This window comes from Hippichthys cyanospilos, chromosome 5, assembly GCF_059441005.1.
Source record: "Hippichthys cyanospilos isolate Australia breed blue-spotted pipefish chromosome 5, RoL_Hcya_1.0, whole genome shotgun sequence".
Classification (NCBI taxonomy): Eukaryota; Metazoa; Chordata; class Actinopteri; order Syngnathiformes; family Syngnathidae; genus Hippichthys; species Hippichthys cyanospilos.
The window spans coordinates 16136425-16159964 of NC_142373.1; the positions used below are offsets into that span (position 1 = coordinate 16136425).

The 23540-nt window shown below is 39.0% G+C and overlaps 1 protein-coding gene and 1 long non-coding RNA gene across 4 annotated transcripts; one reads left to right on the forward strand and one right to left on the reverse strand.

The window, feature by feature from the left end:
• Positions 1-22427, reverse strand: LOC148423769 (uncharacterized). 3 transcript variants are annotated; one of them, XR_015865657.1, is made up of 5 exons: positions 22386-22427; positions 16424-16617; positions 12129-12196; positions 2161-2265; positions 1-115 (listed from the first exon to the last, which is right to left on the reverse strand). It is a non-coding gene; the product is annotated as an uncharacterized LOC148423769 (long non-coding RNA). The 3 variants fall into 3 exon arrangements; XR_015865658.1 differs by having other exon boundaries at positions 16401-16617; XR_015865659.1 differs by lacking the exons at positions 1-115; positions 2161-2265 and adding an exon at positions 11623-11742 and having other exon boundaries at positions 16401-16617.
• rpe (ribulose-5-phosphate-3-epimerase) lies at positions 21811-23540 on the forward strand. The gene is made up of 6 exons (XM_088415424.1): positions 21811-21989; positions 22227-22306; positions 22646-22785; positions 22858-22992; positions 23068-23154; positions 23217-23540. Exons 1-6 carry the CDS (start codon positions 21868-21870, stop codon positions 23337-23339), a joined length of 687 nt encoding a protein of 228 aa, XP_088271550.1. The 5' UTR covers positions 21811-21867; the 3' UTR covers positions 23340-23540.

The following is a 23540-nucleotide window of genomic DNA, read 5'->3' on the forward strand; positions in this document are numbered from 1 at the left end:
GGCCAATACGTAGAGAGTTGTCTATCGCTAATGTTATCCTTTATTGTTGCATTCTTCTTCTTTGTTTACCGCCTCGGCGGTTTACGTCGTTTCACGCTGCGATGACGCATGTACCCTAAGATGGAAACGCAAGTCAGATTTCGGTTCAGATGTTTGCGTTTCAAAATCAAGATTAAGAACTTTATTGTCCTAAGAGTGACCCTTTTCCCCATGCGGCGGCAATAGCGAGACAAAATAAAACAATGGCTGCGGTTCATTTATACATTTTCTATACTGCGTATCCTGCTGCTTTTGTCTGTCACGGCTGAATTTGTGTGATAGCTGGACTGCACCCTGGTTGAGGGCCGGTTCATACTTTCTTTGACACAAAAAGCCTTCAAAAGAGATTTCACGGTTGACCGGCATTTATTCACCTTTGACAGAGGGCATACTTTCAAAAAGCAACTTGGCAGCCCGCCATCCGTTCAATTGTTGATTGATGACATCGGTGCCAGAAACGAGTGTGATATATAAGACTTGATAGACCATCGCTATTTCTTTTCACATGAAGGGCGAGTAAACTCAATATCGGACTTCTTACCCCTTTCCCAGATTTGCACTACTCACAGTGACTGTTTAGAAAGGAACTTCCTTCTAAAAGTTTGGTTTTTCGTTTTTTTTTTAGGTACTTTTTTTGGTGTACGAAGAGATCCAATGTGCCGGAAACCTGTGGTTGAAATCTCGTTTCACTTTTTTCTACAAATTTTTGAACTCCATAGCTCCGTTTTGAGATAAATGCAAAAGAAATTCGGAAAAAATCAAAACACAGAGAGTCCTATCATTTCTGTTCACTGATACGACGGGAAACAACAAGAAAATGTCTTTCACCAAGTAGAACTTTCCGTCAATGCTCCACCCCAGGATACGTTTCTTTTCACCCAGTTGCACCATACTCAATTTTTCATCCTCTTCCTGCTTCCCAGTAAAATTTGTGTTTTCACCAAGTGGTGCCCTCCCATAGGCCCATAACCAAACATATCTGTTTACATAGCTAGGTGATTATGTTTTGTTAGCCCCGATTAATCAACAATTTATTTCTAACACTATGAAGCAAATAGACACGATTTCAGCTTCATAATTTCTACTTTCAGTAAAACACATTAAATTCATGACAACTCACCATGATAACAAAGTACTTAATCGATTTCCTGCTCGCTCCCAAAGTGTGGCTCTTTGTAGTGTTTGTATTTTCCCGTGTTTGTTTAATGCCCAGAGAAATCAATACCAAGCAAGTAATATTGGTGGTATTAATCCTGCCTACCACCTTTTTTATTCCTCTTGCTCCCTAAACTGACGCTTAAACAGCATCACGGCGCATATTTAAATACTTCTGTATTGAAAAGACCTATTTTCTTTGCAATTAGTGCATGCGCTAGGACAAAAAACAATGTCAAAAAAATGTGTTTACAAGACCACATATTTGGGTCAGAACAGGGTCAACTCAGGGATCATATTCGGGTTTTTAAAAACCCGAATATGAGCTTTTTCGGGTTATAGTGAGTTTAGAAGCCCCTGTGCTGCCAACATTTCGCTGGTAAAACATTTATTAACTGCATAAAAGCTGCCACAGATGCTAGTTAAGATTCTAACACCTCAAAATATCAGATCTGCAAGGCAATAAAATGTAGAAGAAATTCTATTATAAATGATCATGATTATTTTCTCTTTAGTTGGTTATGGGGAATCTATCAGATGAATTTCTAAATTCCACTTAACTTGGTGTGAAAGTGAGAGCCTCTCTTTAAATGCTCAATGGTAAGCTTGCTAATTATACTCTGGTCAAAGGTCAAAGGTCAGCGCAGCAGTGTTCTTGAGGTCTATGTGTGATAGTGGACCAGAAAAAAAATGACTTTGAAAGTTAATTAATTTAAGCGCCACTTAAAATTGCTCCTCTCAGACATTGAAGTCTACTTCAATACTGAGGTTAATCCTCACAAGGGCAACGAGAATCATTTTAAATCCCCGACTTCAAATCGTGAAGTGGCTTTGCAAATGAAATGTGAACCCCTACTCTCAAAAATGTAAACATTTTCAGCCTCATCCGTGAGTAATCTTGAAATATTGTCCCGTTTTTCCCCTGAATCCTCTTTTGTTGGCGGCCTCACAATGTGTTTCTCTTACCTGTAGACTGATGGATGATTATTTTCATTGAGGTCGAAGCGGCACAGCGAAAGGCTGCAACCTGAACTAGGCTCTCCATCCTGACCTTAGACTTGGTGCATGCTCCTGTAATTTTAGACGAGCGGGGTGGGGGTCGAACAAACACACATTTAAGTTAGGCTATGTGTGTCGGTGCGCGCTTCACCTCTTTTTTGCTACAGTATTAAATAACCCGCCCCCACTAGCCAGTCACCTTGTAATCAATAACGCCGGATTAACATCTGGAACGCGGCGCACACAGGCAAGCCGTCACTCATTCTCTCCAGACGTTATCTTCACACACACACTCTCAAACATCCATCATCGCTAACAGTATGGTAGCTGCTCCAACAGAGTAAACTACAGCTCTACGGCTTCCAGTCGTCATCCATCACCTAGGCCCACTAAAAGGGTGCGGGGGTCCATAACTGGGACACCCACATACAGCGAGCCTGATCCACACCAGGCCGCAAAGGCGAACACTGTGATTTGAGAAGGTGGAAACTAAAGGTGAAAAAAGGAGTCACACTCTGGACCTAAGTAGATTTACAGATATGGTACTTGTGTGAATTAAAAATATTCAGGTAAACATAGATGTACGTAGTCAGCTCCTTTTCAGAACCTTCACTGGCCAAGTATGTTCAAACACACAATGGGTTTGCCGCCTGTATTTTTCTTCTGAAACGTACTCAAGTGCAAGTAAAGGTGAATGTTTATACAAAACACATTTTGATAACCAAAAAGTCCACCAAAAATCATTCCCTTTTTCATTAACTGTTACAGTGATTTGACTAAGAAACAAAATAGCCAATGAAAACTAGTGTTCCTTCACCACTTCACTTTTTGCAGGTTCTTCCCCCCCATCACTTTACGCACCTACCTAATGTCTTGAAAATAACACTCCCATATTCAGGCTTAACATGGAGTCTGAAGAAGTCTAACAGCCTGTTAATACTCGATCTTGTTCAGCCGCAAAGGCCTTTTAGTTTAAAACGAAACCACTCATCGTTCTACATGGACATAGTCATAGCACTATATAAGGGTGATTTAGCAACAACTTTTCACGACTCTTTTCAAACAGTGCGCTTGTGGCCGTGAGAGACATATACAGAACAGTATATAGGGAAGGGGGGTGCAGTGTGAGCTGATGCATGAGGAAATGACTGTGAGATGAAGAAAACAGGCACTGCATTGTGGGGAATAGGTGGGGTGAATATGGGGGTAGTACTCGAGGCTGCGGGTAAAGTTAGCATCTGATCCCCGCGTTCTGATGTACTGCGTGTTGTAAAAGAAAATAAAGCTTGTGCCCAAAAAGGGACGCGTGCCTGTTCGGCCTCTGAACTACGGTTAGGAGATCACTGGGCATTTCCAAGAAAGTAAGCGATGGTTTCATTTAACACATTTCATACGCTTTATTAATGTATGTATATTGTCCATCGAAGAAGAGGATCATACTTTGTGGAATTCACTTATCGAATGGGTTTTCCGATACATATTTACCGCAAAAAATGGAGACCACTGTAAATTCCAAAACTACCAATATTTTCTGCACTATAAGGCACACCTAAAAGCCTTATTTTTTTTTAAAGAAAAGCTGATGGTGCGCCTTATAATCTGGTGCGCCTTGTATATGGATCAATATTGAGATTGGGATTCGTAGATGGGGAATAAGTAAGCTTTATCTGTTTTTTGTGTGTTTGTTGTTGAACAAGGTTGGTCATATTGACATTGAGTTATTATGCTATTGAGAGTTTTGAGTTATTATTTGAGTTATTATTGTTATTACTTTGAGTATTACTATATTGTGACTGAAAACGTTTTAAAATATGTAATTAATTGAGGGTGCGCTTTATAATCCGGTGCGCCTTATATATGGAAAAAGTTTTAAAATATGTCATTGAGGGCGCGCCTTATAGTGCGGAAAATACGGTAATCTTTCCTTCTTTACTTTCCACAACTGGTGGAAAACTTGCTGACATGAATAGCAGCATTAAAGTCACTCACAGGAAAGAGCAGGTTCCGTTTTGCATAGTCTGCACACCGTTTAATTATTTTTCACTTTTAATCCAACTTCTTAATAAAAATCTCCCTCTACTTTGCTCCAAGCCTGTTCCCACAATGAGGATTACATTGGTATAAATAGAGCTGAGTAGGTGGCCTAGTAAATGCAAACGCAGATCTCACCTCAAGATTTTCTTGCAAATTCTTCGTTCGTGATTCAAGACTTGTGTGGCGCAGATGGTGTCCACAAGGTTTTCCGTGGAAGCGTTCACACCGCGCGTGTCGGGGCGATGCGTGCAAGTGCCGTGCATGCGATGTCAGCGGGTGACAAGGTAGTTTCAGATCTTCTCAAACCGCACTGTAAAATCTTCAGGAGGCCTCATTTAGGTGAATAATTAATCAGGTTTGGTGTTTCCACGCAACCCCTTTGGCTGATTTGTAAAAGAGCCCTAAAGAAAAGGACTCATGATATACTACGTGTGTAACAGTGTGAACATCACTGTAAATTCTTATTCTTTTCATATTGTTGTAAATGCCATTTCACTGCGGTTATTTTATATGAAAAAGATGGGGAGACACACAAAAAAACACCTAGACGAAAACTACAGTACTGCACAGTCGAACTTCTAACGTTAACATTCTTTGAAGTCATAGCATTGGAAATTTCCTGTAAAAAATACTTCAGCCTAATCTTGTGTTGCTTAGTTTTGCATAGCTTAGCAAAGCAAAGCATATCATAATGTATTTCACCTGAAGTTTAATTGTATTAAACCTATTCTCTGGGCCCAGGGGAATACAGTGAGCACCCGGTTAACGAACCCCCTGTCTTACGTACTTTTCATCTTACGACGTGGACCGCGGCGTTTTTTTGTCCCCCTCTTACGCACAAACCTTTCGTCTTACGAACCATCCAACATGCCGGTCAATGTATCGGCACTATTTTTTTCGCTTTGCTGCGTCAACAAAAACAACTTTTCTCACATGTCACGGAAATGCCGATATGCTATTGGTCGATTAAGGTCACGGTCACGGTCTCAGTCACGGAGATGCCGATAGGCTATTGGTCGATGAAGGTCACAGTCACGGTCACAGTCACGGAGATGCGGATATGCTATTGGCCGGCGTCACGTCAGTCACAGAAATGCTGATATGCTATTGGCCGAACGCCCTCATCTAGTTTGATGGCACGAGCTGGTCGGTGTGTTGTGAAGACTTTGCAAACTTTATCTGTTAGACATGGCTTCTAAAATTGCTAGTGGCGGTAAAGGAAGAAGTAAGAGGATGATGACAATAGAAACCAAGCAGGAGATAAAAAAAAAAAAAAATACGAAGGAGGCGCACGCATGGTTAACCTTGCTCGTGAGTATGGCCGTAACCGCTTGGCAATCTTCTAAGGGCAAGACTTTCCTTGCCAGGGGACAGACCTCGGTCAACAACAAAATGGAAAGGCTTCTTCTTTTACGGATTAAAGAGAAGGAAATCGCCGGTGATATGTTCTCGTTTAAGAAAAAAAAAAAAAATTCTGCGGGTTGGTCTCTGCTCCCCTCCGCCGTCACCCACCACCAGCTCAAGGCACGACGCCCCAAAGGTAAATGTCATTTTTCCTTTGTATTTTTATTATTTAATTTAACTGTACAGTAGATTATTACTAATTTTTACTGTGTATAAAGTCGTTTTAAAGGTTTTTGCATGCGTTGCACGCATTCACTAATTAACATAGGTTTGGATTGCCCGTCATACGGCGAATTCGAGTTACGAGCCTTGCCGCTGAACGGATTAAGTTCGTAACACGGGGGCCCGCTGTATTTAATAGTATAAAAACTGAGACACAACAAGTTCACTGAAAATAAAATATGCAATTAATCCTCGACTGGAATTGCTTATAAGTAATGCTGCTTAGTAGCGAGAGTGGGGGGAAAAAGGTGGAGGAGAAGCTTGAGTGGTGGAGGTTGGTCCAGGAAAAGAGAGGAAGAGTGAGGACACAGGTGACGTAAGAAGACTTTGTCACCTTTTTAGCCTCCTTTTCCCTGTTTTGTATAAATGGTTAATTAGGATAAGGAGGACAGCAGTTTGGGTTTCAGTATTTGGTCGTTGTGTCATAACCGCTAACTCAGATTCGACATGCGGGACTCGCCAAGTAAAATAGCGGCTCAGCAGCTCTGTACAAACTTGTCTTTTCGTCCCTCCGGCATCAGGGTCACACGACTTGATGTTTTTGTTGTGTTTACGTGGTAGACCGGCCTTAGTGCCTTGCTCTGCTGGGACGACTTGTAAAAGTTAGAAGTGCTCGAATAACTCAACAGGCGTGGAGGTCAAGGCTGATTTTCAGACGGAGAGTCATAACATGGCGGCCTTGCCGAGGACTTCATATGGAGAATGTATATTTATAAATCTGAATGGTGCGTTGAGGTCCAGCTAACTGACGGTGAACCCTATACCAGAACAGCAGAAGAAAGGTAGATAGTATGATATGCGCCCTTACGTGCAGGAACATCTGGACGTGATGTGCGCCTCAGAAATGACTGATGATGAAAAGCAGGAGGGACACCCCTGTGACCCCCGCACCTGCACTCCCCTGACATCACTAACTTTTTGGATTCCGCCCAAATCTATATCTTAAAAACTCGCTGGTATTGTTTAGGACAAAACTGTATCGTACGATACAAATGTGTCTTTTGAAATGTTCTACCGACAGTGAGGTCTCGCACAATTGCGCATCCAACAAGAGTGAAATGAATTAAGTAATCAACCAAATTCTATTTTAAAATGGAGGCTAGTTGCGTTATGTTCAGTGCTGTCTTTTAGCTATGTAAACAGTTTTTCCCTTGTCGCAAGGGTTACATTCCTCAAAATACCCGCTATAACTGAAATCCGCAAGGTAGATTTTTTTTTTTTTTTTTTGGTTCCCCATTCTTTTAGGTTGTTTCATTTTTTAAAACATAAAATCATGCACAATACCTAATTTTATCTTTGGTTTGCCTTGGAAGGTGTAAAAATGTCCAAAAAAGTCATGAAAAATACCAAAGGAAACCTGCAGTAAGTCATAAATGAAAATCCATGTAGTAGAAATTGATTATTATTTTTTTTTAATAAATGAAACTTTGCTGGTCTGATGCAAAAGGAAGGAAAAATTGCAGGAAAAATAGGAACATAAACTTCCATTAGAAAAATTTATAGTCATAAGTGAAAATCCGCAATAAAGCCGCAATAACCGAGGGAATATATTGCAGTAGTAACGTTTAATATGGAATTCAATATTATTTATTATTATTCATTGTGCATACCTTTGTTCTCTTTTATCTTAAGAAAAATGATAAGTAAATTGTTGTCAAGCCATACAGTGTTGGGCGGCACTATACTTTCCCTGGTACGTGGTAGGTGCCACACCATTATTCATATTTCTCATAAAAATGCCACTATAATCTGTAAATCCACCTGGAAACAAAAACAAACTGACGATAACTTGGCTTGAACGGCAAATAAATTCCTTTTCCCATCTGGCATTTGTTATATTAACAAAGAGCGCAAAGGCGCCGCCTTAAAAAAATGAAATTACAATTACGTTTCTGCAAACAGTCTTTACACATTTAAAATCGTTAATCCTGTATGAAATAATTACCCTAATGAAATAATGAACACAATTCTCCGTGACGTTGTTGAACTTCTCCTCACCTCCCCAAGAAAACAGACAGTGAGTGAAGGAAGGGGAATTCCTGCCGGGGATCCGTCAGTGTCTCAATAGTGCAAGAATGCGCGAGTACAATTTGGTGACCGTCAAAAGACTTTAGCGCGCGTCATGCCAGATCGTGTTGTGCTCCTGATTATGCTCTCGTTATGGGTGAGGTGCAGACGCAGCGGAGACGGAGGAGATCCATGTTCTGCCGATGATGCGTGACACGTGTTACTAAACAGGCCAGATGCAAATGCCTTTGGAAATACACGACTTCAAAAACAATCTGTTGTTATGAAGCTGCACCCAAGTTTTAGCTAACTTATTCACGAGATTGATGGATACCTCCGTCCGTAAATATGTTCTTTATTAATACCAGACTCCCTCATTAAAATTTCACATTGTTATTCTTTGGCTTTGAACCTTGCATGAGATGTTTTTTTTTTCTGTGCGCTTTTATTTATTTATAGATGATTTTGTTCCTCATGTTTTGTGTAATCACATTAAGTTCATCTTGTACAACATTTTGTTCTGCAGCTGTTGTTTTTAAACGCTTGTTTTATAAATACATTTGATTTATTTATCGATAGTGTAGCATGCTAGGTAGCTATCATATCTCAATCCCACAGCGAGCCTGTCTTTTAAAACTTTTAGATAGATCCTGTATCTAGATCGTGATCAGTTAATGTCGCGATGTCGAGATTTTAACCATGTTAAAATGTTGATTTCTCACCTGGAAGTGTTATTTCCCTTCACCATTCCTTGCCTATTCTGCACATTCAGCACCTGCCCCGCCCAAGCAGATGAACGTGACTTGTGTGAGGCCTGATATACATAGCAAGCCCTACTTCCACCTGTGCAAGAGTAAATACACGCCAACCTTATCCACATCTTTTAGTTTTGTTTTGTTTCGGGAGTTGAGGAGGAGCGATTTTACAATTCTTAGTGAGTGTGGCCTCTTGACACTGTTTTGCATTTTGATTTCTGTAAAACGCCTGTTTTTGCCCCTTCATTCACTCAGCTGGTGTAGGCTCTAGCATATGCATATATATATATATATATATATATATATATATATATATATATATATATATATATATATATATATATATATATATATATATATATATATATATATATATATATATATATATGGCTGATGGATGGATGAAAGGGTTGAGGCAGCCAAACGGTGAGAGGTGCGGCTTCAGTAAACAAGACCTTTCACCTCACAGTTAGAAAACCCATAAAACTCATAATTAAATTGCCAATGTGCCGATTATAATTTATATGTGTATATTTCATGATGGAGGGTTTAAAATATCATGAGATTGCCCCTTTAAGAGAATCTTACTCATTATTTAGCGCTGTACTTTATGAATTCCACACCGATTTTGTATCTCCCGTAGTGTGCCCCTAGACTGCATTTACTGTAGATCTGTACTTTATTAACTGTCTTTACAAAACACATTGCGACATGTTTGAAGTTTGCAAAATCCTTCCTGGATGTTACACAGTGTCATTGCAAACTAATGAGTGGACAGATGAAACCAAAGTTGAGTTGTTTCAAAGGAACACAGTGCTATGTGTGGCAAAACGAAATCTACAGTAAACCTTATCCCAACTGTTAAAGCATCGTGGTTTTGGGACTTCTTGGCCACTTTAACTCCAAAGTCTATCAGGGTATTTTTCAAGAGAACTTAAAACCAACTGCCTGCCAGTTGACGCAAGCAAAATAGAAGATGGGGAATGCAAATCATCACCCCGGCCATGCTGTGACATGACCTCAAGAGAGCGACTCACTCCAGGCATCCCAAGAATATTGCTGAGCCAAAACATTTTTTGGTAAAGAGGAATGGTCCAAAATTATTCCTGACTTCCAAGTATAGGTAATGTCAGGTTGAGGTTATCGCACTTCAGTACTCCACTGAGCGATTTTTTTTTTTTTTTGAACTGCTGTATTGTAATTAAATTACTTTTCAGCACCAAACAAATGAGGACAAACCTTCATAGTTTAGAACAATATTTTCCAGAAAATGTTCTCCCTCTAACTGCTCAACTGGTTTTCTTCAACAAGACAAGAAAGAAAAAGTCAAGTGCGATTAGTGGTCAAGCGTCACAGGTGTTACCTCCCTACCAGCCTTTCAAAACAAGAGTTCAGATATATACTTTAATCATTTTAAATTATTAAAAAATTATAACACCAAATTAATTTGTAAGATTTTGATCTTTTGACATGTGTTTGAGTTGTGCTGATCGGTTTAGTATTTACAACTAATGTATTTTTTTTAATACGTATTTTATTTAAATACTTTTATTTTGTTAGGGCTAACGTAATCAGAGTTATACTTGCATACATAGAAAAATGCACGTTCGCATTTGTGGTCAAGTGTCCAAAGTGTTACCTGCTACCAGCTTTTCAAAACAAGATTTCAGATATATACGTTGATAATTTTCAATGATTAAAAAAAATATAACACCAAATTAATTTACAAGGATTTGATCTTTTGACATGTTTTTGAGTTGTGCTGATGGGTTTAGTATTTACAGCTAATGTATTTTCTTAACAAGTATTTTATTATCAGGCTTTTATTTTGTGAGGGCTAACATAATCAGTTATACCTGCATACATCGAAAAATGCCCGGCTAAACAAATCGCGAGGTAAGGCGTACATGCTTAAAAAAGTGTTTCCACTTGTACGAATTGCGCAGATCTCGTACAACTTGACAAGGTATGCAAGCTAGTTGAGAAGCAATGGTTAATCGCCATCATGCTAGGTGGCAAGACAAACTCCAGGCCTTGAACAAATTTAAATTGGATCCCGAATGAACTTGGCAAACCATAACTGATGGACTAATATAAAAGAAAATAATTTTGAGGAAGACAGGATGAAAGATGTGCGAATCAATTATTGTGTCTTGAGTAACCCACAAAAAATGTGCACCCCATGCAAAATGACGTTATACAATCAGTCACATCAGTGCAAATAAAAAAGGCATAATGTTATATTATTGTTATTATAAACAAATGAAAAAAACTTTTCAAGTTCAATACGTTCAATAAAAATCCAAATATTTCTGAATTCTTTCTTTGGCCTGTGAGACAGGTTGCTAGGATGGTTGCATTGACGACAGTGAAATCATTGTTCGTGTCCGCTTTGCTATGTGAATTGCGGTGTTTTTGTACCGATGAAATAGGCCAGCTATAATCTGCTAATTAATGAGCTTTCCTTGGTCTAGTTGGCAAATGTTTTCACCTCAGGACACTGCGGGGTCGCCCGCTCTTTTTGCAGCATTTGCGGCCAAGTTAAGACGGATGAGAATTGTATCCGTCCACCCGAACACTTGGCGGGCGAATGAGAGCAATTCATCAAGATTTTCTGCATCACGCGTTCATTGTATCTCTTTTTGGTAACCAATGAGTGCAGGCATAAAAACGACACCCTGATGAACCGCCAACAAGCTCCGGCGCTGACCTGACGTAAGCCGGTTAGGAAACACCCAGCCTGGGAAGCAACGCTTTTGTATTTCTTAAAGAGAGATTAGTTGGGTGTTGGTGAGGATTTTCGATGGCGATCCATATTCTTCCCCTCCCTTTTGTACTTTCCTCTCCACTGCGGAAAGAGGCCAAGTGAGAAGCGGGATTAATCCCCGAGATGTCTTTTATTTGCCTTTCACAGATAGCGTGATGCATGACATCATCATTTCACAGCATTGGGCTAAGCATGCACTTTGACCCCAAAATATACAGCATCTCTGCGTCGGATAACCTTTTCCACTCCCCGCCTTGTCTATGTGATGAGCTCTATGTCCGTTGACGCAAACCGGGCCGTCTGCCAGGATCCACTGCTGGGCCGCTCAAAAGAGGCCAACGTCCACTAAAGCCTCAAGTGCTAAACAAAAAAAGCATCTGCAAAGTCAATATTAGCCTTTTTACACTGCCAACCTGCAGAAACGAAGGAATAAAAGAGTTGGAAAATGCCTCAAAGGGATACTAAAGGCTAAACGAAAACACTTAAAGCTTGGTGCCCCGCAATAAAAACTGGGAGTGCAGTCCGCTAGGTCCACTCATCTCGAGAGGGCTGTAACCCATCACTCCACTGCTCTGACTTCCGCCCATTCTCTGTGGGAGGTTAATTGCCAGTAGTGCGACCCAAGGTCAGAATGGGTGTCTTTCAGAAATGTCAAGCAACAGCACATGAATAGTTTGGCTTGAAAATACAGTACTAACAACCAGAGGGTGGCATTTTCTGTGTCATTTTTGGAAGTTTACTCAAACCTTAATCGTCGGTCCGTCGGGCAAGTGTTAATGACGCTTTGGTCTTGGCTTCTGTCGCCAAAGTCCCCCTGAAAAAAAGTGCCCAAGTAAACAAGAGCAATTCTAAAACAAGAGTCAAAGCTAAACCTAAACACACTAAACACACATCACAATGCCTAGTGTGCATGCAACACATGTAAGCTGTACATTGGGAGGGTGGGGGCTCTGGGCGCAGACGACCTCAGGAAAAAGGCTTTGTTTTTGCCATGTAAAGTGTAATTGTAATAAAATAAGGATTGACCTTTTTTAATACGTAACTTTGATGCTCGTTTTTTGTATTAGACTAACCTGTAACCCATGAAAATGCTGGAAAAAGTCCATTTATCTTGCTTTTTTCTGTTTGTTAATATAAAAAAAAAGATAGTTTTTGGTATAGTTATAAAACTTTATAAATAACCATCTTAATAATAGTCGGCGTAGTGAGTGGTGGGTGGCCCAAAAGATGTTCTCTTTTCTAGGTGGGGCTTTACAAAATATAATTTAGAAGCACTGGTTGAACGCGTTCCCCTGGCAGTAAGCAATCACATCCACTAGGGCGCATCATTGTGTTTCATATAGTTTACAACCTCTAGTCATTCTTTCAAAAGGCATTTACAGAAACTTGCATACACCAAAATTCACATCTGTCACGCTACAAGTAAAAAGCAAGGTTTTGCTGAGCACTATTTACTAGATAGGGTCGATTACGGTCACTTGGTACTTTTGAGAACGTAACCCCACGATAATCAAGGGAACCCTGTACCCTGTTTTCACATTATTATTGATTATTATTGATATTATTTTGGTTATCGCCATCAATTTGCATGACAGCTGTTTTGGCATCATTCGCTCAGCGTAATTTCTTGAATCTTGAGTTTTAGCTTGGGTTCCAGCTAATATCCAGTAGAGTATGTTTATTTTTACTCTGCTAGCAGTAAAATGTTTATTTGAATATGCGACGGAGTCTTGGTTGACGTGCCGCTTCTCTAATGATTCGGAACAGCGAGTTGAAGGCAAGACATGATTGATTTAGATTTTTCGAACAGATTGGTATACTTAACAGCATAAATAATTTTCACCGCCGTTCGTCAGCGCCTTGACAAGCTTCTCCGTTGCCAGATAAAATCAGCTTTTGCATCATTCACTGCACGGCGGTAAGGTTTCGCATACTCCCTTCCTTCCTGGAGAAACGCTCTTGTCGACTCTCATCAGGAGGTCCTTTAACCCCGCAGACGTAAGGACAAAATGTCAACAAGAGTTACTGTGTCATTTTTTTTTTCCTCCAAGCCTGGAGTTGACATTCATGTTTTTCCGCATGAGAGTGGATTCCAATTTTCAGATATGCATTTATGCGGCAAGTGAAATCCATAACTGCTTTTCACTCCGTTTGAGGAGTTGAGGGAATTTGCTGATCCTCCTCTGCACTTTTAGCGCTCTCCGCAGTGGGTCCGACAGCTGTTGGAAACAGCAGACGGGGTCAAGAGGCGACCTTGGACCACATGCTCGGGCGAAATATATTATTCCCGTTTTATTTCTTTTAGTGCCTAATAGATTTTGCATGAAGAATGTCTTAGCACGCGTGATAAATTGTCCCCACAAAGTCACCATTCAGTTTGAATAATTCCCTCTCCGGCACACTTGATTCAAAGTCCTCTGTGGTATTTTGCAGAACTTGATTTCCAATGAAAAAAAAAAAAGTGTTATTCATTGTTGTCTAAAACCGATTCCCAATCTTCGTTGAGCCAAGGCACATATTTCACTTAAAAAAAGCTTCTCACACAGGCAAACAAAAAGGAGGTTAATTGACCTCTTCTGCTTGTCAATATATGTCGCCGTTATAGTCAGAAAAGCATGTATTATTTATCAGAAATGATTGTTTGTGGTCGACTTAAGTAAAAATTGGTCACTTCCTGCAGCACTGTGGCACGATAATGCCGCACACAGTGATGGGAAGCACTGTTCAAACACCATATTCAAACTGCATATTCACCCAATGATAGTATTATTATTTTTTTTTTTTTAGTTTGTTACATATCTCCCAATCGATTGGGAGCTGCAGGTTTGATTTAGTAGTAGGAAAGCTAAACTTAAAAAAAAAAAAAAACATACAGTTAGTCTGAGAGTAAAACTGTGACTATGTGAACACAATCATGTTTTTCAGAAGAATATTCACACGTTTTGGAAAGCCATTTGTTTTTTTACATTGTTTCATTTCAGAATTTCAAAAGGAAGAGCTGTATATTTTTTACATGAAAGAATGTCATGAGGATAGTGTTGTATCTTTTAAAGAAAAGTGTATTAAAGTCAGAAAAAGTAGTCGACAATGAATATTTTTTCAGAAAAAAAAGTACATGCTTTAAAGTTTTGGAATTAGGATGTTACATACTAAAAATACCAACATAATATTTTGTGAGATCAAAATTGTACATTTCAGATATGTGTGTATATATATATATATATATATATATATATATATATATATATATATATATATATATATATATATATATATTCTAATTCACGATTTATTTCTACTTACTCTCAAGAAAAATATATTTTAAATTAGTCATGTATTAGTCATTTTAGGTTAATGAAAAAATAGATCTGTTTTTGTGTTCAAGATTTAAATTCTAAGAATCTTTGTAATTTAAAAGGTGAAAGATTGTATTTTTTTTTTGTTTTACAAAACAATGTTTAGCCAGATTTGATCTTTTTTTTAGATGAACTGTCATTTTTTTTGGGGGGGGGGTTAAAGCTACATATTTTGAAAGACCTTTATGATAATTCCAAGACTAAAAAAAAATATATTTTCTGAACTGTGATCATATCTTGAAAATCAAGTCATTTATTTTTCAGATTTTTTTCTAGACGATTTTTATTTTAGCAAAATTGTAAGAAAAAAGTATTCATTATCCGATTGGTATATGTAGCAAATCTAAGTCAAATTTGTAGAATATTATAAAAAAATATTTGCCAAATTTCATCATTTTCAAAATAAAAAGTCCTATATTTTGAATGAAACCTCCCTATTTTGAGAACCATTTTTGATATTGTCCAGATAAAATGTTTCACATTTCCAGACCTGAGTCATAATATCATGAGAATAAAGTCATATTTTTACAAGGGAAGGTGAAGGGATGATATCAGAGGAGCCGTTTTCTGCCTGTATAAAGACGAGCAATGTGGAGGATGTCGTCAAATTTTATTGTGATATTTTCTCAGGAAACACTGAAAATGATGGTGCTTCCATGAGCTGGGCCCTGTTGGACCAAAAACAAAAAAAAATGGTGTGGGACCGCAAAATTTATGTCTAATTGTAAAAAAGAGGGGGCCTGGAGGGGTACTTCCTGAACTTTTTGCCAGCCAATCACAGGGTATAAATGGAGAAAAAAAACAAAAACAAAAAAAAAAACGCTCAAACCCACAGACAATTTGGAGTCTTCAGTTGACCTATCATGCATGTCTTTGGAACATGAAAGGAACCCAGAGTACGCCTAAAAAGCAGTTATCTTGCAATCCTTTTTCTTGCAAGATTTTTCAAAGCCCCCACGAGGAAAAAGAAAACCTTTCGCCCCCCCACTCACTGAGCTGACCATAAATAAGAAAATAAGATTGTCAAAAATGGTATAAGCATACCTAAAACACTATTCTTTTAATATTAACAAAAGAATAAAGCAATATACGGAAATCTTTTCACCAATTTCACCACGGTGTTTACATAGGTTACAGGTTAGTCTAAAACTGAAAAAAATCATTACAGTGCCTGGAAAACAAAATGCCAACACTTTTTTATTGCAATTAAACTTCAAAAACTTTTCCCTATAACCCCCCCCATCGTGCTCTATTTGAGAAGGTCTGCGTCCATAAACATACATTGCCTTTTTTTTTGCTCTTGGTCAAATATATTTATAGCATGTGCAATAGTTTCGTAGGTTATGAAATATTCAAAAACAAGCAGAAATACCACACAGGTTTAAAAATATAAATATAAGGGAGCCATAAATAAAGTAGATGAAAACATGTCTCCATCTGACCCGTAATAATAATTTCATAGAGCTGAGCTCGCTGTTTTCCTAAACCGAGCCCCTGCAGTCTCCGAGAATGTGCACGTTGTGAGGAAAATATTAAATCGGCTTGTTTTTTCTTTTCATCCTGCAATCTCCTTTGCATCAACAAAATATTAAAAGTCTAATCTGCGCGGATTTCAATTGTTATGAAGTCGAGAAATGAAGCTTAGCTCAGGAATGAAATCACCTGAAACGGCGGGCCGCGTTTACCTCCAGACACGCAACCCGCCAGCACGCCGACTTGGGAACGTCACGGGTGGCGTGTTTTCGTGGCTCCGCCCTCTCCGGTGACTCAAGTGTTCTCCTCCTGATAAATAATGAGCCAGAAAGGCTGAAATGGGCCCCTTGAGGCCTTTTGCAGGAAATCCTCGTTGTTTGGCGGCCCCTGAAGTGCGCTGTGGTCACTGTCGTGACAAAGACAAGTAAAAGCATAAGGAGCAAGAAAAAGTAGTAAAGAAAAAGTCACCACATTGACCGCAGAAAAAGGTAAAAAAAAACCTGTATTGTGGAATAAACGATATTATATTCCGTGCACAAATGGTGGAGCAACACATGTAGACTTAACATTTAACACTTAACATAAAATACTGACGAGCATTTAGTTATTATCTTCTGCAATTTGTTACTCATTACGACAGAGGCACGCACACCAAAAGCGGTGATTGAATTGAAGCAAAAAATATGAAAAAAAATACATTCATTCATACAGCTTACAATTTTATTCCGTTAATCGAAGAAATCATCAATTCAACAATTTATATTCATCAGAAAATTTGAAATGTATAGTACCAAATTTACAGGAATCTAAAAATGTTTTTCATACACTCTTATACAACTTACGATCTTCTTCGATTCATCGATGGAATAATCGATGGAATAATGGATTCTAAAAAATATTCAATAGCAAGAGCTCTACCGGTGATGTCCTTTCCGCTCGAACCTAAATGAAGTAAACCAGACAGTCATGGAAAAAAAAAATGCAATCCACGCCCAATCTGCGGTTTCCATGGCAACCTGAGGCAGAAGGCTCCAAGTCAAAAGTCATACAAGGGTGAAGGACACTGATCCACGTTCATTATTTTCATTTCTGATTCCCACCTGTCATTTTTCAAACGTAATCGTCTTGAACATTTGCCGTGACTCAAACGCATCCCGAAGGAGTCTCCACATTGCGCACACACACACGCACACACACACACACACCTTTTCCCATCGTTCCCCATTCAAGTATGTGACATCTAAGAGCCAGGAAGTTCAACGCTGCAAGGACACACGTTGCGAGCATCACAAGCACCGAGCTTTGGCTCGGAGGCAGGAAACAGGTGAAAACACTCGTCAAGATAATGCGTCCCGAGTTGGAACCGGACCAAACTCTTCATAATCGCCCGTTGCAGGAAGGAGAAAACAACGGTGTCCTGTCCTTCTACTGCGAAGGTGACGGGTCAAATGCGCGCTTGCCGTACAAAGGAATTCCTTCCTCCGTGGAATCAGCGAAGCTGCAATTGATTGCTTGACGTTTTTTTTTTTGAGAAGGAACTCAGCCTGCCATCGATTGACCACTCATTTACTTCTATAGAAGGAAAAGCGACATTATAAAAAAAATGGAGGGTCACATAGCAGGGAAATTAAAGTACTTGCTCTTACTGTCCTATTTTTCTGTCCCCTGATCGTGGTAAACCACACAAGGTTTTTTATGCATGAAAAAAAGAATTGCTCATTGCAGAATTGCAAAGAAAAGCGTCAAAAATATCTCGCGCGATTTTTCCGCTCGTCAAAATATTTTGTAATATAAGTTTAGATTTCTCGCGACCTCATTGTGAAGACTCCTATTTCAAATCGTCTTTCATGTTGCAAAGAATGATGTTTGACGATGGTATAAGTTTTTGAGATACAAATGCTGCTCGGATTATTTATTTGTCTTGATTTGTTTACAAAAGTTAGAGTTAGCTAGCTAGCTAATGCTAATTTAAACTCAAGAACTCTGGATTTTTGTTAGCAAAAAAAAAAAAAAAAAATCGTTCATTTCTCAAAAACCGGTAAACTGGGTTACTCTTTTAAGTTACTCACCACTAATTCATTTTTATAACTTCTATTTTGTCCTGTTATAGTCATAATACAGAAGTGTTACATTTTTAGACCTGTTCTATACCATGTATACCAAACTGCTTCTTTTTGTGAGGTTTAGCCGTCACCATAGCTAGCCAGTAAATATTAATAAAAATAACAATAATAATAATAATTAGTTGTGAGCAACTTGTTTTTTATGTAATTTCTTTGCCTTGATTTACTGACAAATTTTAAGTTAGCTAGCAAGCTAATTTCTGCTAGCAACTCAAGACAAAGAAATGATCCATGTCTCAAAAATTGTAAACTGGTTTACTTTTTTAGGTTGCTCCACGCTGATTTATTGTTTTTAACTTCTATTTTGTCCATTTTCTTTATAATATGCAACTTTACATTTTTAAAGATGTTTTCTTACCTTTGTATGCTAAGCTGCTTCTTTTTGTGAGGTTATCACCATAGCTAGCCAGCCAGATAATAATAATACTAATAATAATTAGCTGAGAGCAATTTGTTTTTAAGATGATCCCTTGATTTGCTAACACCATTTTGTGTTAGCTAGCAAGCAAACTTTTCTGTTAGCAACTCAAGACAAAGAAATCTCTCAGAAACCTGTAACTTTAAGTTGCTCAACACTGATTTTTTTTATTCTTTTTATCTAGTTTATCCAGTTATTTCATAGTACGCAAGTGTTAAATTTTTACAGACTTGTTCTTTACTGTATTAGACAAACTGCTTCTTTTTGTGAAATTAGCAGTCAACACAGCTAGCCAGTTATGAGACAGTAACAATAGCAGTGAAATTCTTGTTTTCAAGATGATTTCTTTGCCTTGATTTACGAGTTAGCTAGCAAGCTAGCTAACTCCTGTTAGCAACTCAAGAACTCGAATTTTCGATAGCAACTCGTGGACAAAGAACTCCTCAGAGAAGTGTTTCAAAAACATATAAGCAAGAGTTTCATTGGGCTGCCACAATATGTCTTACTCCATCAAATAATATATATTTAACCAAAAAAAAAAAGTGGAAAAAAATACTCATCTGCTAGGGTATGACTCATTGAAAAGAACTCAAAGAAACGACCTGTTCAGATGACCGAGTAGCAGGCACACATTTAACGAGAAATCTTTCATCCGTCGGCTCATTAGGATCAATCCGAGCGTCTATATATTTCACAAGGCGTGAAAAGGAGAATTTACACCTAACATTCAAACTCCTGCGCACCTTAATGAAGCAAATAAATTCCGATCTTCCATTTGCACCGAGCCCGCCTGACCTCTTAATTCTCCTGCATTTTTTTTTTATTACAAAGTCAACATCTCATTTCACAACGCTAACCTTGTAAATCACACCAATGGCAATGTGAATTATGCGTGTGTGCATATTGCGCACTTTCAAGTTTATTACATGTGTTTAAACTTTCAATCACATTTTGCGTCTGTGTATTTTTTCAATGTTGAGCGTACAGTCTCCGCAGGAAATCGCATTTAACAATGAGCAATAAAAAATAGGCTGTCCGCATCCTGAAAGCGCCGCTTTGTGTCCTGCTCTAACCTCCTTCCTTATTATGATGATGATGATAATAATAATAATAATAATAAAAATAATAATAATAATACAGACAGTAACAATAATCATAATAATAGAAAGGGGATAAAAAGGAAAGAAAGTGCGAATATAAGATGAACTCAAAGAGATATATTTTTTTAGTCGTAAAAATCAATCAATAGTAATTGATTACTTTAGTAATCAAGTATTTAACACTATAGGTAATCAGTTACTTTAAGTACATTAGTCATAAAGTAATTGATTACTTAAATCATTAGTAGTACTTAAATTAGTAGCAGGCATTTTAGGATGCTCCTTTAGCCAAAACCTGAAAATGCTTGAAAAAAAGATAAACAAAATGCGTCTTTGGGAGTGAATGAGTTAAAGGCAAAGGAAAAAGTTTGAATTAGATTGCGGATATTGTGTGTAAAAGGTGAGGAATGTGTTAAGATTAGATAAAAGGCTTGCAATGCTTACATGCAATCCGATGCATTTTTTGGGACTACTCAGCTGATTGGCGCTGTTTATTTGATTTTTCTTTCAATGTGACCAGAAAAGTGTTGCGGAAAATAGACGAATGGGCAAAAGTATTGGGACACAGGCTACTCGAGGTCTTCAGGCGAGGTGCAGCATCTTGAGAAATAAAAACTAGCTTTCAGTCAACAAACATGGTTCAGAATGATATGCCCGTCTAAAATTCTTCATTTCTAATGTGCATCATGCATTGTTGGAAATCCCTTTGGTGCAGAGGAACCGAACGAGACACACCTTTAGGATGAACCGGAATAGAGATGGTGAGTCAAGCTCAACATTAGTGACCTCTGATTTCACCGGCGGAGGAAAATTTCCACATCTCCAAACATCTAGTGTAAAACCTTCCATGGAAGCTTTTTTCTTTGTTTGTCCTGTGCTTAAAACGCCCTCAACAGTTCCCCAATGCGGGTTATTTATGACTCTTGAGGCCCATCTTGGTTGTCGCCAACCTATCCCAATTCTGCTCTCGCCCAGTTTGAAAGATCCCCTCTCGCGTGCCACCGTGTGTTTCCCACCACTGCGGCGGTAATGCAAAAGGCGGGTAAAACTCATAAATGTCACATTGTGTTTATCCAGCATGGGAAAGAGCATGAAGGCGTTCTAAAAAAATAAATAAATCAACAACAAAACAAAACTGAAAAGGCTCAGCAGCTTTCTGTCTGAATCAAAACAGACAACATGTGTTTTGGAGATGAATTCAAATGCTTCAAAAAAGAGAAAAAGCTAGTGGAGTCTTTCTCTAGAAGGGGATTAATTAAATCAATCCATGCCTATTTGAAATAACAGTTATTTCTGATGCAGATAAGACCAGAAGGGAACATATTATGGCAAATTTGATTTGTTTGTTGTCATGGAGTGCCTGTTTTCATGCACATTAGCTGGCCCCTACAAAAACAAATAATAATTATAACAACACAAATAATAGAGTGTGGAAAGTGTACTATAATTTTTGATTAGACCATGAATAATCTGTCTCGAACTGGTATGGCATCGCTTTACGAATGATGGTTTGATCTGACCTTAAAAACGAATAAATAAACAAATAAATGTAGATTCAAAGGCTACTATAAACATGACACTGACCATGCATGAGGTCTATTTATATTTTTCCTCAGGAATAATGCGCCCTCAAGCGTCAAGAAACTGTTACTATCTTATTTTGAAGACGGAAGTAAAGCACTGTGGCCGGGTTCTGTTTTGGTTTCTCAAGTTACCCATTGACACTAACTTGCATTTCCTGCTTTGGGAGCATTTGCTTTGTAAAGTAAAAATAAAAGTCTTTCTGCGCGACATATTTGTTTTCATTTTCTACATATGAAATAATATAACTTTTAAAAACATACAAGGTAATTATTTCATTGACAATTATTTAAAAAAATGGAAAATCTTGGGGCAAAAAATAAACTACAAACGTATTAAAAGGGCACAACCGGAAGTAGCTTTTGATCGTGTGCGAGCAAATCTTTTCAACTCACCAGCGTGTGAGCCTGTGATCGGTGACGCTTAGTGTTATCATGTCGTACAGTGCTAAAATCGGGCCGTCCATCCTCAGCAGCGATCTGTCATGTCTGGGCAGCGAGTGTGTGCGAATGATGGAGTGTGGCGCAGACTATTTGCACCTCGACGTCATGGACGGGTCAGCTTTTTTACTTGTTTACTTCCAGTTTGGCTAGCATGCTAACAGCTAACCCGAAGTCCATTGCACGAGGGCAACAGATGCGAAATAAAAAGTGAACTCGCCTCTTGTGAGCAACATCCAACAAATTAATGTTTTTTTAAAGAAATGTTTTTCTCAATAAAAAATAATCCTCACGTTTATTTGTTTAGTCTTTGTTTCCTTTTTAATTGTCTTTTTAACTTCTCTTTTTTGCAGGCATTTTGTCCCCAACATAACGTTTGGGCACCCCATGGTGAAATGCTTGCGAAAATCAGTCGGCAAAGACCCTTTCTTTGGTAAGAATATTTGAAAAGGAGAAGTAAAAAGTTTTGTTTGTAATGAACGGAATACCTTATAAAAGATTTTTCCACTTACTGTGCTCAAGACTTGTGTAGCAACTCATGACGGCTCGCCTGTTGGTCACGTGATAAATTTCAGTCGTCACCACGCAGCAAATGCGTGTTGATTTTGTTTGTATTTTTAATTGCGCATCCAAGTAAATTTAGTCGTCAAATTAATCATAGACAATAACATTTTTTACCGCTAAAATGTCCGAATAAGCAGATTATCCCTTTAAATCTTTTAACTCTCATCGTTCATTCATCTTGTAAGCGCATGATCCTAATTGTGTGCAGACATGCACATGATGGTCTCAAGACCTGAGCAGTGGGTGATGTCTATGGCTGCTGCAGGAGCTAACCAGTACACCTTCCATCTGGAGGCCACTAGCAACCCTGGCAACCTCATCAAACTCATCCGTGAGAGTGGCATGAAGGTGAGAGGCAACAATGTGGCAAAGCTAGGACAAAAAATCAAAAAATTAATATGTGTTGGTGACTATGTGTAGGTGGGTTTAGCCATAAAGCCTGGTACTACTGTTGAAATGCTGGCGCCGTGGGCCAACCAGATTGACATGGCTCTGGTCATGACCGTTGAACCTGGCTTTGGAGGACAGAAGTTTATGGAGGACATGATGCCCAAGGTAACTTCAGCAACACAGAAAAAAAACATACAGTTATTGTCTCACCATTTGGGGGAAAAAAATGCGTATGCACAGGTGAGCACGCTGAGGCGTCAATTCCCCTCGCTGGACATCGAGGTCGACGGCGGCGTCGGCCCCGACTCCATTTACAAGTGTGCCGAGGTGAGCGAGCGCACCCCCGACCCCAAGAATCCCGAATCTTAACGGCGCGCCGCCGCTCGCAGGCCGGCGCCAACATGATCGTGTCGGGCAGCGCCGTGATCGGCAGTGACGACCCGCGTTCCGTCATCGCCCTCCTGCGCACCGTGGTGGCCGAAGCCATCCAGAAACGCTCGCTGGACCGCTGAGGTGACCTTTTCACCACCTGAGAGCCGACGTCGCAATGACGCGCGAGAAGCCGGACGCCAAAACATTCCTGAAAATCGTTTTCCTACTCGGAAAGGAAATGATCCAAAAAGCTTTTTCTATATACTGTGTATATTACGCACACACATTCGGGCAGACATCTGTGGGAGTTGCTTTTGTTCATTAAAAACCCTTAAATGTCA